This window comes from Chelmon rostratus, chromosome 17, assembly GCF_017976325.1.
Source record: "Chelmon rostratus isolate fCheRos1 chromosome 17, fCheRos1.pri, whole genome shotgun sequence".
Lineage (NCBI taxonomy): Eukaryota > Metazoa > Chordata > Actinopteri > Chaetodontiformes > Chaetodontidae > Chelmon > Chelmon rostratus.
This window is the reverse complement of record NC_055674.1, coordinates 1,809,656-1,827,091: the sequence shown is the minus strand read 5'-3', so window position 1 is coordinate 1,827,091 and position 17,436 is coordinate 1,809,656. Positions and strand designations below refer to the sequence as shown.

General features: G+C 46.6%; 1 protein-coding gene across 1 annotated transcript in view; it reads right to left on the bottom strand.

Moving 5' to 3' along the window:
* Positions 1-1,636: 1,636 nt before the first annotated feature.
* tmem104 (transmembrane protein 104) overlaps positions 1,637-17,436 on the bottom strand; it is a 51,806-nt gene continuing 36,006 nt past the window's right edge. Inside the window, exons 9-10 of the mRNA XM_041957931.1 lie at positions 16,799-16,892; positions 1,637-5,443 (exon numbers count right to left, since the gene is read on the bottom strand). Of these exons, the coding sequence (XP_041813865.1) occupies positions 4,680-5,443; positions 16,799-16,892 (858 nt within the window). The 3' untranslated portion in view covers positions 1,637-4,679. The remainder of the gene's footprint in view (positions 5,444-16,798; positions 16,893-17,436) is intronic.

The following is a 17,436-nucleotide window of genomic DNA, read 5'->3' as shown; positions in this document are numbered from 1 at the left end:
ATAATAAAAACAGGGATCTCGTATGTCAATAAAAAACTAGTGAGGTGCTTCAGGGAAGATGGAGGTGAACGGAGGTGTGAAAAAAAGATGCCAATTACCTGGAGAGCAGATACAAACACTCCCGACTGCGAGTGTGTGAAATTGTGAAGTCACAGCGAAGCCGCGATGATTCATTCATTCATTCAGCTCTCAGGGTTTTACTGCCACCAGAGAGCAACTGGTTTGTTTCCCGAAATCAGAAACATTTGTCCTGTAAAGAATTTCACTCTCTCTCCTGCTGTATTTACTGAAAGCTGAAGTTCAACAAGGCCGCATTTAATCAGATTCACTGAATCTTAAAGGAAGATTTGGGTTTTTTTTCACAGCCTGGGTCATATTTCTGGTTCTCTCGTCCATCCTGCTGGGTGTGATTCTGTTATTTAGCAGCTTCACACATGCAGTTCAGTCACTTTTTACAGCTGCTGTTGATGGTTTCAGTCCTGTCAAAAAGTAGGAAAATGTTTTTAATGAAATGTGGAAAGTGAAACCAGTTCACAGGTTTCGATGGTTTGAAGGTTTCTGAGCATTTCATGAACTACTCACATGAAAAAAGACAAGAACATGTCATGATCTCTGCCCCTGCGGATTATTTATCGGCCTGATGGTCAGTCGTATTACAAAGCTGCTTGACCTGTGACACCCAGATGAGCTCCCAGCGGTTCAGTATATATCCAATCAGATTTTCATCTTTTATTCTTCACTGCACCGCGACGCTCGGTCCTGCAGGCTGATCCAGAACGTACTCAATGTGAGGATGCCTGGACGTCACAGCCATCCGTGTGAATAATGTCATTTAACAGGCAGATGTTGGACCTGCTGCAGGGATTTATTCCTGTTCGGCCACAAAGAGCATCAATGAGGTCCAGCACTGACGTTGGGGGGATCAGGTCTGGCTCAGGTTCTTCCTTTATGTCAGCCATGTCCAAACTATTCCAAGGAGGAGCACACCAGGCTGGACTCATTTAATCAGCTGATCTCACTTTTCAGCTGATAACTAAGGGATCCCTTGATGTTGGTTGGTTGGCCTGGTGTGCTCCCCCTTGGTTGGAACGAAAACCTGCAGCCACACGGCCCTTTATGGAATAGTTTGGACATGCCTGCGTTATGTGTTAGACTTTGTGCATGTTGAAACAGGGAAGGCCAGTGGCCACTAGATCAGGTGTTCAAATCAGGATAAATAGACTCAAACCACGAGAACACTGAAATACGTGAGCAGGGCGTCCACTTACCTTTGGCTTTATAGTATGGCTATGCAATGCAATTAGATATTAATGTAGAACATGAATATAACAATAATAATACTACTACTACTACTAATAATAATAATAATAATAATAATAATAATAATAATAATAATAATAATAATAATAATAATAATAATTATTATTATTATTATTATTATTATAGAGGGAACTGGACTAGTTTAACTGATTGAAAATGTCAAAGGCTTTAGTTTGTGTCCTAATTGTCCACACAGACGCCAGTGACTAAATGTTATAAATGATGAAGGCATGAGGGCAAAAACCAGGAAATTAGACCCAGGTTGTAAAAAAAAAACCAGCGTCCCTGAAAGTAACTGAGGTTCATGAGGTTCAGATGAGCATAAAGCTTTTATTTTCTTTGTGAATCATAAAAATCCAACAGAACATCCATTAAAGCAGGAAACATCCATATAAATGAGTGAATCACAGGCTGTAAACAAACACCTGAAACATGGAGGAGAGATGAGAAAATAAAACAATTCTCAGAAATATTCCAGGTAACGAGGAACAGAAAAGAGAAACGAGGAGCAGCTGATTGTCAGTTAAATGAAGTGGCTTCACATGCAGACGCTGAAGATGAAAAACATCAGAGTCGAGAAGTTCAGGGGAAAAAAATGACCCCGTTAAAAAAAAGGCACATTTCACAACTCCAAGAGTCATCAGATCACGTTCAACAGATCCAACGTCGAATCATTCAAACGAGCACGCTGAATCATAAACATCTACCCAACATGTGACGAGGAGAAGAAGACCTGTGGCATCAGACTGTGGGAGGAAGAACAGCGAACACCCGAGAGCTGACAGTTCACGCAGACAGAAGCTCGCTCCTGCAGCCCCGACGGACCTGACAACACCTCAAATCACCGATGATCTCAAATACAAACTGTCCCTGCAGCTCGGCGAAGACGGAGACCTTCAGCAGTGCTACAACAATGCTACGATGCACGTGTGGAGATCTCCCGGTCACTGTGCGTTAAAAACACTCGAGTCACAGCACGTTAGCTTTCAATTCAAACTGCATTACAGCAGCTGGTGAAGCAGCCGCGCGGCCCGCTGAGCTACTGTACGTCCTGACGCCTGATCTGCATTTTAATTGACCACAACTGTGGCGGCTTTTAAAAACAAACGTGTGAGTGGTGTTGCACTGCAGACGACCACGTGAGTCCCCTTTAAAAAGCTCTCGTTGGTGGTAACGGCATCAATTTAGGCATTTAACGCTGAAGGTGATAAACACAGACCACATTACAGATGAAGAAAAGTCTGGACATCTCAGACAGTCAAACAGGCTCAGATATGATGCATCTCTTTAAGGAACTTAAATGCATGCTGCTGCACCTGGTTCCTACCTTCTCCCACCTCACCTGCGTGCTGTCATTGGCTGGATGCTGCACGCCCACCGCTCAAAGGCTGCAGCCCAGACCCGTGCCGACCACAGCAAAAAACGGATAAGTGGTGTAAGAGAAGACAAATATGGACAAAGTGCAGGTGAAAAAGCTTTGCAGGAGTTTCTTCCACTGCATCAGTTATTTTCTAATTCCAGACACTCGATGCGTTACATGATGGACATTTAACAGTTCATAATCACACACACGTTAAAGTCAGGGTAGATTAGTTTAACCAGTGTGAGTTAACTAACCTGTCCAACATAAACTCTCAGGTTTTGCACCCATCTGGAGAAACAAACAGGGCGACACTGGACACAACAAACCATTAAACTGCTGACTGCTGCTGCGTTTAAGTTGGATTTTCTGTGGCCACAGTTTGAATCAATCAGCTCGATTCTCCTGCGCTGATTAAGTCCTACAGCAGTTCGGTGAAGCAACACCGTCAACAACACTTTTTACCCAGATTAGAAAAAAATAAACAAACCTCTAGAGGTCTAGTTAGTTTTATTTGTCCAGATTTTGGGATATGTGTCTCTGAGACTTCTGCCTCCATCCTAACACAGCGCAGCTGAATAAAAGCTTGTTTGTGGTGTTTCTGCAGAAACGATGCTCCCGTTGCTCTGGAGGCACCACCCAGTCCCCCGGAGACCTGTGGAGGACCCAGAGGGACGTCTGCTGAGGCTTGCTGCTGCTGAGTTTTTAGAAACTTTATTTTTCTCAATGCTGAAAGAGTCCAAACACATTTCCGTTCATGTTTTCTGCACTTGGGATGAACCAACACACAAGACAAAACGTGACAGGTAAAGACTTAAGGTGTGGGGGCAACAATGACGTCCATCAGCAGAGGCACAACTCAGAGAGGAAGCTGCCAAGTGTCAGTGAAATCAGCATTACTAAGAAACAGCACGGTGGGAAGCGCGTGAGGCTTCGGAGTCACATTCGGATGACTTCCCTTCACTTTTGGCCACTGAGGCCTCCCCACATCCGGAGCCGGAGCCGGTAGATCACTATTATCCTGTCAGGCGCCGGGCTGCGTGATAGATACAGTGCGAGGCTGACAGAGTCGTGAATGGGTGCTGAGCAGTAAAAGACGGCAGACATGCCCTGTGTGTGAACCACAGGCGCGAGTGCCTGGTGATAAACAGAGATGGAGCTCTTCCTGGAGGCCTATCTGTCAGCGGATCTGTCACGGACCGAGCCTCATTGTTCACAAGGGGACGAGGAGATCGGAGGCGGCCGCCGCTGAGGAATGGATTCACGTCAGCCGCGAAAGACCGATCATCCCTGATTCGTTCCTGTTGGGTTTTTGTTCCAATTTCATTATTAAGCTGTGTAGACGCCAAGCAGTTCAGCAACAAAGCACGAGTCCGGATGTGACAGGCTCTTTTTCTCCACCACTCCGTTCTCCTGTTATATATTTTTATGGGAACCATCTGGCCTGGAGGTCCAGCGGATCCCTCAGCGTCTCGACACCCTAAGTCCTCCGAAGTGTGTGATTTGAATGAGACATAAGAAGTTAAAGAAGCGCAGGATGGACGAACCCACAGAACTCCTAAAGCGTCAGTCTGCTTCAAACAAGTTCACGCTTCAAGTTCAACAACTTTTCCAACCGACATTCCGACAAGCGAGCCAACTTTCTGCAGCTCGCACTTCATATGAACTAGTTTGTTTGAAGCACACTGAAGCCTTAAGATGTATTTTTTAAAAAGTTGTTTAAGTGCAAATCCCAAAACATCCACGTAGTAAATGATCAGTTTGTCCCTTTCATTGTCGTCATGCACTGCTCCAGCTCGGATGGAACAAAAAAAAAACACCTGACATTTGGTCCCTTTTAACAAATTTGATAAATTACTCTTAATTACATTTCATATATGCCACAAAAAGTCCCATTAAAAGGCACGCTGTCCAACCAGCAGCATGTAAGGCCTCGTGTACAGGAACAAACAGACTGGCCGCACAGAGATTCTTCAGACAGTTCTTGGATCAGTGAGTCTCATTTCTTGGTGTCAGTCAGGATGATGTTGGCTGTGACAAATATGAGGCAGGAAGCAGCCCACACCAAAACAAACCACACCCAGAAGGCGTGGCGGAAGGGAGACTGGTGCTTGTTGATGGCATCCCTGCCCATCACGGGCTCCAGGTGGCGTCTGCCGTAATACACGAGGCAGGCTGGGATAATGTACTGGATCCCCGTGCCGGCATAGGCTCCAGTAATGCCCACCAGGGACTCCAAGTTGTGGGTGCAGAAGGCCACCACGATCGGGGGCACCAGGGTAATGAGGGGAAACACGACGCGGTCCACCACCCACGGGTAGGTGCCTCCGTCCCGGTGGAACAGGGTCTTCCAGTTGTTGCGGAGTGTGACGGCAATGATGGGGAAGTTGGTGCTGATGGTGAAAACCGGGAACAGGCCCAGGAAGTAGCGCAGGAACGGAACGTCTAGCACGTCGCAGTTGTCCGTGAAGTTCAGGGTGTACATGTCGTGCAGCAGCGAGCTGTCAAAGCAGAAGATGGCGGTGAACGAGAGGAGGGCGTAGAAGCCCAGGATCAGGACGTAGTCCGCAAACACCAGGATGCCCACGCGCTTCTTGTTGGAGATGGGCGTCACCAGGGAGGGCAGGGAGTGCTGGCACATGAAGGAGTAGACGCACACCCCAAACAGGTTGGGCACCCCAGAGAGGGAGGCGACTGGCGGGTGACGCTTTTCGGTGCCTTTACTGATGCGGATGAGAGCCAGGATGATCATCATGGTGAACGCTGTGAAAAGACAACAGAGGAGACGGAGGTAAGGACAAACTGTGGCAGTGAATCACTCACAAAGACGACAACAGGAAGTTACTGCACGTGAAGCTGCGTTAGGACGAGGTGGTTGGACATTAGCACTCACATGGACGGACGCGTGGAGGTCAAACCATTTCGCAGTTCACACGGGCAACTACACGAGTCTTCATTCATAAAAACGTTAATTTGAGTGAGACTGTTTGGTGAAGAGCCGTCACTGTGGCTACAAGGGTGCAAAACTGACTCCATGATGATCAGCTACCCTTTCTTGACATAAACTCACCTGAAAACAGCACAAAGTCAATAAATTTAATGTTTGAGCTCATCAGCTTCAGTGATTTTTCTGAATATCTGCTTATTCTTGCTTATTCTGATGCAACAGGAGCAACTAAAGACTGGGAAACACGTGGAACGCTCCAAAAACACCTGTTTGGATCATTCCACAGGTAAACAGGTGGATTGGTAACAGGTGAGAGTCTCATGATTGAAAGGCTCAGTGGTTCAGAGTCCAGACTTCTTTGGACAAAAACCCAAACAACCTCTCACAAATGTCAGTTTGTTCATGCTTCGTACAATAAATCTTCTTTTTCGACCACAGTCTTCAAATCTTTTCCACCAAACTGGAACTGGTGGCACCAACTGTTCTGCCTTCATAGATCTTTCTGGTTTAGGAGCAAAAATCTCGACTAGGCTTGATTTTACAACTTTGATTTAAATCCCGATTAAAACTTAAATCCTGAACTTCTTCATACTTGTTTTATTTATTTGGTATTAACCACTTTTATCTGTTTGATTTCTAATGAAATGCTTTCTGTCCGTTTGATGTTTTGATGGTTTCGTACTGTTTAGATTTTGGACCGTCACTCATGGTTTACACTAAACCTGATTTGTGGCATTAATACGGATGTTAAAACACAACGTCTTCTTCTTTAAAATGAAGTTTATACACCACATGTGAATGAAGTTCATTCTCTCAGCCTTCCAGCTGTTTGTTCCAGAAACATCAGGCGGGAAAAAACCAACCATGGAACATCTGAAGGCATAAAGTCAGTGGAAGCAGGTGAAGATAGAGAAGCGTCTCCATGCTCCTCCACCTCCCGCTGCTCACATCGCATCCCCAATTGATTTCTGGAGGTGCCTCTCCGGCAACTAGCATGAGCGTGTCTAAAGGAGACCTGAGTGTGGCATGCAGTCCTGTTAGCAGCAAGCCATCTCACCTCCACACACACTCAATCAGCCCGTGACACCAGGAGTTAGTCATAGCCAGCTCCTCAACTTTCATCATCGTGCTGCCCTTTAAACACAGGGTGACATTTAGGAAGCGCCACTCGGACCAGAATTTTCCACACATGTGCAGAAAATGATTCATGATTCAGCCTGAAAGACTGGCTGTGATGCATAAATGAACGAGAGAGAGACTCTTTGATGGAGATACTTAAGAGGGCAAGTAGAGCAGGTCCTGGAACAGTTTCTGGTTCCAGCGCAGGTTGAAGAGCGTGAACAGGGTGGAGGGGAACTGTGCAAGGTGGGAAGTTTCATCAAGCTCTATTAATCAGCTCCCGTTAGCTGCTGCGGTGGCACTTTAATGTATGTCAGGAGGATAAAATTCATTCCAATTATCAGGGACAGGCTGTACCAAGAGAAGGAGACACCATCAGCGACAAAGGCGTTCAGGACAGAGGCGAGTGTCTGGAAAAATATTAACCAGAAAGGAAGCGACTGTGGGGTAATAAGAGAGCAACAGTGGTACCAGTACCACGACTACTGCTGTTTTTATATATAAACACACAGTTATGCTGTTAAGAATGTGTATTTATGTTTATATGTCAGAATAAACTTCAATCAACTACAGCTACAACCATCACGTAGTGAAAAAGAAAAACATGTAAATGATTAAAAACACGGTGACGTGCTGATGGAGAAAACGACGGGACAGGGTGGGGGCCTGACGTCAGATGTTGGCTGTGATGCTGAATTAAGAAAAGAAAGCGTGGCCCTACATCACTTTCACGTGCACACAGTGGTAGCTGCGAAGAGGCGAATCCAAACCAGATGTCGTTTGTCCAGAAGGAAAAGGAAGACAGGATGCAGATGAAAGAGAAGCATCACAAACGGAGCTGCGTTCCTCACCCTTCCGTCACACTTTCACGTATATCAGAGTGGATGTAAACGCTCACACACGTCAGTGTCCAGCGGCTGTAAATCTGCTGCACAAGTGTTCAATATTTAATGCGTCTTTGGCTTCCGTCCAGTGTAATCTCTGGCTCTGAGGGAGCTCTGCCAGGTGCGATCTTCCCCACTCCGACCTCCCGTGGAGAGGTCAAACGGCTGGGCGACAGACCGACCGTCACGCATGATGCAGCCACGGATTGTTTTCATTATTGATTCATCTGCCAATTATTTTCAATTAATTCATCGATTAATTTTGGAAAAATTTGGATAAACTGCCCACGGTGACGTGGTTTGCTTGTTTTGTTCGGAGCAACAGTCCAAAACCTAAAGATATTTAATTTACTGTGGAGGAAAGCAGCGAGTTCTCACATCAGAGATCAACAATCAACCACCGTGTGTGTCGCCATGACGTCATGAATGCACCACGATTTAGCTGATTTGCTCATTTTTCCTTGATATTCGTGCTTCTCTAAATGGTTTCCCATTTCGTCTGTTTTAAATTGCGTTTATAGTTGACGTACGAGCGAGAGTCTGCACAGGGTGTTTAATTTTTTTAATTTGCTGGATTCACGGCACCGATCTGGTTCTGACTTCCTGCCTCGCCGGATCTGCTCTGTGCAGATTGACGGGTTGTCCATGAAAGACAGACTCTCTGCAGCGCAGCGTGGAGGGACGCCTCTGGGACGCTTCTGAAACGGAGACGCTACGTGCTCGGTGGAATCGCATGCATTGTCTAGAATGGCTGCGATCAGCTCCATCATGCACATCGTGGCTGTCAGATCTATGTTGCAGATCTATAAGATGCATGAGAAAAGTCCCACAAGACATCACTGGTGTATCTGTGTCTTTTGAGGCCAGAAAACAGCCTCCAATCGTCTGCCATGTTGCATTCTTCCTCTCTGCTTTACTCTGAAGCTCTGAAAGAGTGTGAAAGAGTCATCACTACAACCCATCTGTCTGCTCCCTGTGCTCCTTCTGTCTTCTTTCTCCTTCAACTCTCATCTTCCTGCCACCTTTCTGTCTGCATCGCACAGCCACCTGTCTGCCTGCGGTACACCAGGGAGGAGAAGGTTTGGGAGCTTTCCTCCTCTTTGACACCAACACGTGCAGGAAGGAAACAAGCATGGGGCTTTTAATTAAGAGTGCCTCAGGGTGGTTGGGCACTAATACAATACCTAAAGCACCTTTTTGCAAGTCTAGCCAAGATTAAGATGCTGCAAGAGAGCCTGTAAGGAAGGGCAGCGCGGCTAGCTGCAGTGGTGGCTGCTAGTTAAATGCAAATGAGGGTTAATAGCTAAATAATATTCCAAATCCCTCCAAATTGCAAAATCTGAAGCATAACGTCTCTCTTTTTCTGTCCACAATTCACAAAGACCCCTGCCAATCAGAAGCGGAGAACTCATTTATCTTGTTTAAGACGCAGGAACTGACGTCTTAGTTTTCAAAGAAAAACTGAAAGTCAATCAGATGGTAGAGAGGAGCTGAACGGCAGGAACAAAGCCGCCAGAATGAAGCTTTTCATAATGTGCTCATTTGTCACCGACTCCCGGCTGCATCACGCACCATGAGGGGGGCAAATCACGTCGGCCCGTGACAATTTCACCACACTCGTCGCACCTATAGCTTCGAATCTCAACGCTGAAGCACCACACAGCCATGAAATAACAGCATATTAGCTTTGATCACCTTGACGGCTTTGAAGGACCGAGTGTAGTTCTTTATTTACATAGTAAATTCACTCCTCGCCTCTCAGGTCACCGGAGTGATGGAGGAGAGGGACGTAAGTCACATCCAAACACATCATTCAGCGACTATCGCAGAGTATGTCGAAACCAGGAACATAAATAAAATGCACACGAGCCCGACATTCTGTTTTAATCTAAATTTGTCATCTCTCCTTACAGCCATTACCGCCTGCATGTTACTTTATTACGTACTGCCAGGATGATCACGTCCCTGACGCCCTGATGAAGCCTCACCTCACACGTTGCTACGTCACCCACTACAATCCAGCGGCAGTACCCGTCTTTCCAGAGCCCCTCCACAGAACTCATCCACTCAGACGGGATGAGTCATTTACCTCTGCAGATACCTGTGGGGATATGGTGATTGCGTGCACTTTCAAACTGACGCGCTGGGCCTCGCCGCCGCTCTGCAGCGCACGTGAGCTGAGCAAATTGAGGAGGTGTCAAACAGCCACACATCACGTCCACATAACGAGCGGCCGTCCATCCTGCGGCCTGTGATTTATATCACCTGGATGGGCACGGCAGTGACCTTGTGAGGAATGCTTCGACTTAACAACCCTCCGGAGGGGGCTCTTACAGCTGTATTCTCTCTGGCAGCAAACAAAGCTGTTGCTGTTAAGGCAGGGCTGGCACACACGCTCAATGCTCCGAGGAGTCATTGACTGCGTACGGCGGGGGATTCTTCGGCAGCCGTCTCGGAGGAGACGGGACTCCTGGACTCAATTAATGAGTAGAAAATGATAGGAGGTGAGAGGCCATCAATCTCATGTGCGACGGAGCACGAGAGATCTGCGAGCTGGGGGGGTCTCGCTCCTCGGAGAGAACGACTTGGACACTTAAACGTGAGCAATCCGTTGATGATAGCGAGAAGGTCAAGGACTTGTCGACGGTGCTTTAATGTCGGGGGGAGTGGCAGCATTTCAAACACTGAGGAAACACTTCGGGCTCTAACGCAGCGCAGCGTTCTGGTGATGCTGCACGACTGTTTTCTCATCTCGTCCGCCAACTAAAACGTCTCCCCCTCTGGTGGTTTTAGGGCACAGCAATCATCCCATCATTAATTAAGAGAGACGCTCCTTGAGTGCTCTTGGATGATCTCTTAGGCAATTAGCAGCCCTGGCCTCTTGCCCAGCTCTCACCGAGGTCTCTGGATTTCTTGCTGTGGTAGCGCTCGTTCACTTTAAACGTATCGGGAGCTAGCGCACCGCCGCCGCTGCTGCTGCGTTTGTCGGGCGACTGGGTGATAAGTGGCCTCGTAACAAGTTGTGTGATCTCAGATACAGCTATCAGTAAACACAGCACAGAGCAGCACAGCAGTCGGCCGGCTGTTTAACGCTGCAGCTCAGGTTCACGGCGACGAGCAGCCGGACTCCACGACACCGTCTAACAGCTTCATGAAAACATGCATTAACCCCCGCACTCAGCCCAGGCTCTGAAAATCTGCACATCCACAGTTAATGCAACTGTCTCTGCAAGCTGCACGACGAGGAACAATCCAAAGAGAAAAAGGTAATAACCAATAAAATGACTGTGTCTGATGATACATATTCCATCATTCAGCCCCCACTGCACTGAGACGTACTGAGACTGTGTGGTTGGTGGGAAGATATTGGTTTAACAGTCAGTTTAACTGTAAAGCAACGTCTTACTCTGCTGATGCAAGTTAAAGAACAAAAAGTCTGATAACTGATTGATCATTAAGGTCATCTATTAAGCAAAAACGAGTATTCTCTAGTTCCAGCTCCTCAGATGTGAGGCTGCTTGTCTGTTTTAAACTGATCGTGTTTGGGACCGTTGGACAATCTGAAGACGTCACCTTGAGCTTTTGTCGCCGTTTTGGGAGAGGTCGATCAATTAAGCAAAAGAAAACGGCTCTAAAGATTAAGAGACAATGAAAACAATCGTTGGAAAAGATTTTGTTGACCTGGAGGCTGAAGGTTGTCCCGCTCATACGAATAAAAGAAGCCTCGGGACTCACAGAACAATGAGCCTGATGTCTAAATGCATCAGTCTGAAAGGTGTGAACGAGCATTTAAACATTAAAAATACCATTTGAAAGGCAGCATTTGCTAGCAATAACATATGAAGGAGATACCAAATATAAATGGACATACAGGAGGATTAAAGCCAAGTTAGAGGTTCACAGGTTGAGGATTTAAACCAGCAGATAACAAACTTGATGAAACAGCTTCTTTTGGAAGCGCAGCTTTAATTCCCTCCTTCAAATCACTCTCGTCACGGAGCGAAGACGCCTCGGAGACCCAGAGGTCACCGACCATAATTAAAAGCTTAGTTACTGCGTATAGATCCAATTGATCACGTTCTCCAACCAAAGCAGACAATCACCAAACGCCCCCCCATCGCCCTGGGACTCGTCTCAGCAGGAAGTCGAGCCGCTCGTTACGAGAGGAAACGTCAACGACAGAGTGGCCGTGATCGTGCTGCTGCTTAGACACGCTCCACGACAGTCTGAGGGTTTAGTCCTTGACTGACAACAGGAGCGTCACAGAAAGACAGAACAGGAATCTGAGTCCCCCCCCCCCCCTCCCTAAATGTAATTTTTCAGGACCTCTGAACTGTGGCTCTGCTGCACGGTTCATCAAGACCTGCCCATATTTCACCGTTCCCCTGCGAGCTGCATGCTCTGGACAAACTGAACTTTCCACTCAAGCAGCCACCAGAGTCCCCCTGACCTTCAGAAACAATACCTCCCCTCCCTCCCCCCGTTTAAAATGGCAGCCACCTCATCCCCGAGGGCGCGTTCTTAGCTCCATCTACTATGTTGTAGTAAACTAAGAGCATTAGATGGACGGCGAGTCCGCGGATCAGTGAAGCCACGACTCCACGAAGGAAACTGAGCCGTTTACTATATTTCACATAAACATTCAGTTTATCACACGCAGGCCGGCTACGCTCAAGTCCTGAGGATAAAAAAATATATATCTGACCGTTAAATTTTAGTGTGTTCTCAAATACAGTTTATGTTTTAACACGGAGATATAAACTGATCCTTTTTGCTTTTTATAAAATATACACGAGAATACAAGCGCTGCTTTTAAGTAGAGCGCCTATAAAAAGACTTTGAAGCTTCCAGGTTTTATTGTTTTATAAAACCGAATCAAAGACGATATAACGTGTTGTTTTTTTACACTGATGACCAGAACAAGATCCTTTAAGGTCAAGAGGAAATGAGTAAGGGATAATGCCCGACGAGGTGTCCATTATCAGAAATGAATGGACGACGCGGAGGCGTGGACTGTCCGACACGAAGCGGAGGACAGACGCATAAAACAGTCGCAAAATGTCATTGAGAGTAGCGGCAATGTAGCTCTCAAAGCTGATGTCCATGTTAACGTATGTTCTGAGTTTCTGTTGCCACGGTTACCAACTAGCGTTTGAGCCAGCGCAATAATTTAGAACAATCAGGCTTTTTGACCGGAACTTCTTTTATAGGTGTCCTATAACACTTTTGAACAGACACCCTGCAGCCAATCAGAATCGAGTATTCACCCAGACCATGGTATAAATACTTTTAATATGTACTGTATTTACAGTCTTGAGGCTTTTACACACAGGGCTGTTCTTCTCGTGTGATTCATTCATGTTCTAGATTCATTTCACACAGGAAATTATTACAACGCAGCAAAAACGTGATGTGTAATTTTCACTGGTGTGAATCTATTCAAACCTTTTATTCGACAGGTCGAACACATCACTGAATAACTCTGGTACGAGGAGGAAAGTATTCCACACGCTGGTGGCCGCTGGCGTGTAAAGGCTTTTACTCGATGTAAAAGTGTTAAGCAGCTAATTCTCGCTGTTTGGTTGCTTCAGAAAGCAAATTGAGGAACATCAGATGGAAATCTTTAGCTTTCCTCTCCCATAAATGTGTCAGTAGCTCTGCGGACGCTCAGGATCCATGTGCCAATCAGTCAACGGTTAATATGGACAGTAACCCCTGAGAGGCTCCGAGCAGCCATCCATCCATCCCAGGAGAGATGGGCTGAAGTGATTAATGCTCGTTTACTGAGTGGGGAGGCTGTTAGCTTATTCCCATCCTCTCATACCACTCAATATCAATTAGAGGAGCTCCCCTACTGCTGTCGGTGTTAAGGAGGTGGTCTTCTGGAGAGCTGGTGATGATCCCTCCTGCTTTTAGTGGCAGGAAACGAGGCTGCAACAGGTGGCAACAGCGTTCACCCGTCCACACGCTCATCGACATGATGTGACGTGAAGCGAAGACGCTCCACTTCACATCTGATTTGCATCTGTATCGTCTGTTCTTCTTAAGTATTTACACACAATGAGTGATGATGTGCGTTACATGCAGCTCTGTTTGCATCTCAAATGTACAAGATTTTGTCTCTTCAGGAGCTGGAGAGGCACATACTGCTATAAGTTTCTCTTTATTGATATATTTGTCAATGCAAATGTCTCTCTGGTCCAATCAGTGCCACGTATGTCACTTTGATTTATCCTGAACGGCAGCAAGCTCCTCCAGTTTCATTTCAAACACTCAGAAGCATCGTTGTCGGAGGCGTCTCCATGCAGCCGGTAAACAACTGATCACCAGTGTCGCAGATATCCAAAGTGACACCTTCAGGCCATCACCCATTAGGTGTTGATGCATCATTTCCTCTCTTTTTATTTGTCAGAAGCTCACCCTCACCCCTTAAACCACCAGTCAGCTCTGATCAATCGATCAGCAGATTTGAAATCCAGAGAACTTGTCAATAAGAAGAAGAAAAACAAGCAAACTGAGATGAAACCAGAAGCTGGAGTCAGGACGCTGTTAGCTTAGCTTAGCATAAAGACTGCTGGAGACAGCTGGCCTGACCCTGCTCACAGCTCAAAAACACACTAATCAACACATCTACCGCTCACTGATTAACAGGCGCCTCGTTTATTTCACCTGCTCACTAACAGAAACGTAAAAAACGCTGCAAAAAATGCACGTGTAGTGTTTAAGATGTCGAACGTCCTGACGAAGTGTGTGCAGATGGTCTGAGCCCAAACACTGCCCTCTGCACCAGCTTCCACTTTAATTTAGGAACAATTAAGTGGCTCCGAAAAAAAAGAAGGTTACTGCAAATTAGTGGTGCAGTCAGGAGTTCTGGGTTGTAAAAACAGTGTCACGCTGACCCAGGCTAATGGCTCCTCCACTGAAAATCACAGCATGTGAGAGGCAGCCCAGCAGCAGGCGGTCACACCATCACTCAAAAAAAAAACAGGGCTCGCCGGATGAAAAGGTGACCACAGCTGAGCGGCAACGATCGTGACAAGGCCAGAGCCGAGGGCAGGAGGCAGGGCCCCGACACACCAGCCAGCTGCTAACCCCGACATCCAACACACCACGAGCCCTCACGGGGCAGCACAGGTGACTGCAGGTGCATCCGGGGAGTGGTGAGTAATGGCCGGGGGGGGGGGTTGCATGTCTGTTCAGTGTCAGTGGTTCCAAACAAAAGAGAGCGTGAGACCGAGAGAATCAGAAACAACCGAACTGAGCCGAGCAGATGAATGTGGCGTCTTATCAAAACAGTGATACCAGAGTTAGAAGCAGCATTTTTAGAGAAAAAGCGAACTATCAATCTTTCCCAGCCGACTCTGAAGCCTGCAGGGGAGCGTTTGACGCGACAACGGCAGATCTGGAGGGGGGGGTCGACTGTCTAACACTTGATTTATAGGCACAGTTTGTGATCCACATGTAAACAGGGGACTCCTGGAAGATGCTGCAGCCACTTGCTTCAGCGCTTCTGAGAGCGGAACACCACTTTACGTCACGGCGAACACCTCGAAGCTGTCCATAAAAACACATCACATGTGCTGCATGTGAAAAGAGGCAGCAGCATCAACAGCAGCCTCGTCTTTCCTCTCGTCCTCCAGCAGCAGCTGATCCACAAACACTGAGACAGTCTATAAATCAAACACTCTGATTCCAAGGTTATTAGCTCTGTGCTTACAGGAGAATTCTGATTTATTACATTAATGTAATAATGTAGTCCTTTATGATCTGGGAACCCTGCTGCAACTGACGATCATTATTATCGATTAATCTGACCGTTATTTTTACAATCGCATCATTTAGTTCCCAAAGTGACGTCTTCAAATTTCTTCTTTTGTCAAACCAACTCCAAATACTCCAAAACCCAAAGACTCTTTATTTACTCTCATTAATGACAAAAGACTGAAATGACTGAAACTATTAATCAACTATCACAAAGCTGCCGACTGACTTTCCTTCGATCGACTAATCGTTGCAGCTCTTCAGCCATCGCTGCGACGGAGTCCGACCAATCAGGAAACAGTCACATGATCAGAGAGATTGTCCGTCTGATCACCTGACCTCTTTTTACCACATCCCATCAATTAACTAAGTGAGTATAACACCATTAATCTGATGATTATTAACAGGAATGAAGGCCAGCTGTGCAGGGATGTGTCTGTTAGCATGAAACACAGTACAAACCTGTAGTTTGATACACCTTATGAAGAAGAAGATCATACAACTAAAAAATAATTTCTGTCTCTGTTTATGTGCCCCCACCTGCTGATGGTTATGCAGCTAATGCACTTCCTGTTTGCTGCAACAAGACTTGCAGCCACATGTTGCACAAATTTAACCAAATTTCCAGGAAACCTTTCTTTGTTTCTTCACTAACATCTTCCATCATTATTATGTCACATCTGAGCTGAAGGAGACATTCATCACCGAGTCCACACTGACGCAGACCAGGAGGAAAAACAGCACAATGTTCTTCACGATTTTAAAATCAAAATCTAATTTTCATGGCTGTTTCCTCACGTTATCGCTCAGACACCCGCAGGAGCCATTTTCAATCATTAGCCATCGTTGTAAAAGCAACAACACCCGTCACATGTGTGAGCTGGCAGAGGAGGGTGAAGACTGATGAAGAGGAGTGAAGAGGCGCTCGTGTTATTTAGCCAGCCAGCCAGTGGACAGTGTGTGGATGCTGCCGCGTTTGTGTGCTGTTTATGCGAGCCAGCACGCGGCCGCGCGGGGGCGGCGCCATGATTCAGTGGCGTTGTGATTCTAACGGCAGACCACGGGACGGGCGGTTTATTTTCGCCCGTCGCCCTGTGAGTGACGGTCCAATCAAGCTTGGGACGGGCTGTCAGGCCTGTCAGGCTGAGGAATGAGAGGAGATGGGAATCAAAGACACAGAGCAGGACCGAACCATGATGGACGGACCTGAGCGCAGCAGCCACACGGGGGGGGGGGGGGGGGATGGAAGAAATGAGGGAGACACGGAGAAAATGGAAATAAATGCTGGCAGAATGAGAGGGCTGGAAACCAAACAGAGAGCGGAGGGCGCTGAACGGCGAGAAAGTCAAAATCTTCAACATGTCAGGAAACTGAAAGGGAAATGTCGTAGGATTAGTTTATTCTTACCAATCCAGCGCATGAGTGAGGTGAGAATCTGAAGATATTTGGTCTTCTGGGCGCTGAAGAAGGTGAAAGGACCCAACAGAAGAGTGAAGATGCTCTGCAGGAAGGGACAGAAAGGAAGAGCTGTAAGCAAACAAACAACTGCTTACAAATCTCTCTTTAATTAGGACAACAGGAAACAAACTCTCGGCCTTTTACAAGCTGGCTTTAAGCGAGGACTTTCTTTTACCGTCCAATAACAAGAGCAGGCAAACAGTGAGAAAGCAGGGCGATAACAGTAAAATGTCACTCGCTGCGAATGATGCTGTAAATGTCAGAGGCTGTCGGTGAGTAGGTCTGATTTACAGCAGGCCAATATCATCAACATCTGTACAATCCCTCCTCTGAGACGCTTCCAGTTTTTAACCAACTGTTTCTGTGTAGGACCTGAATTCCCTCCAGGTCACAGGAACTCTTCAGGCTGTATTCCTGTATTTTGAGGTGCTACATGACTTTAATTTGCGCTGAAACAGGTGATTCATCAGTTTATATCAATATAAGCTGTGAATCTTTGGATTTTCTCCCCCTTCTGTTTGCTTGACTCCTGCTAATTTCACTCGTCACTTGCATCATTGAAGAGCTGTCAAAACCCCCCAGCCTTC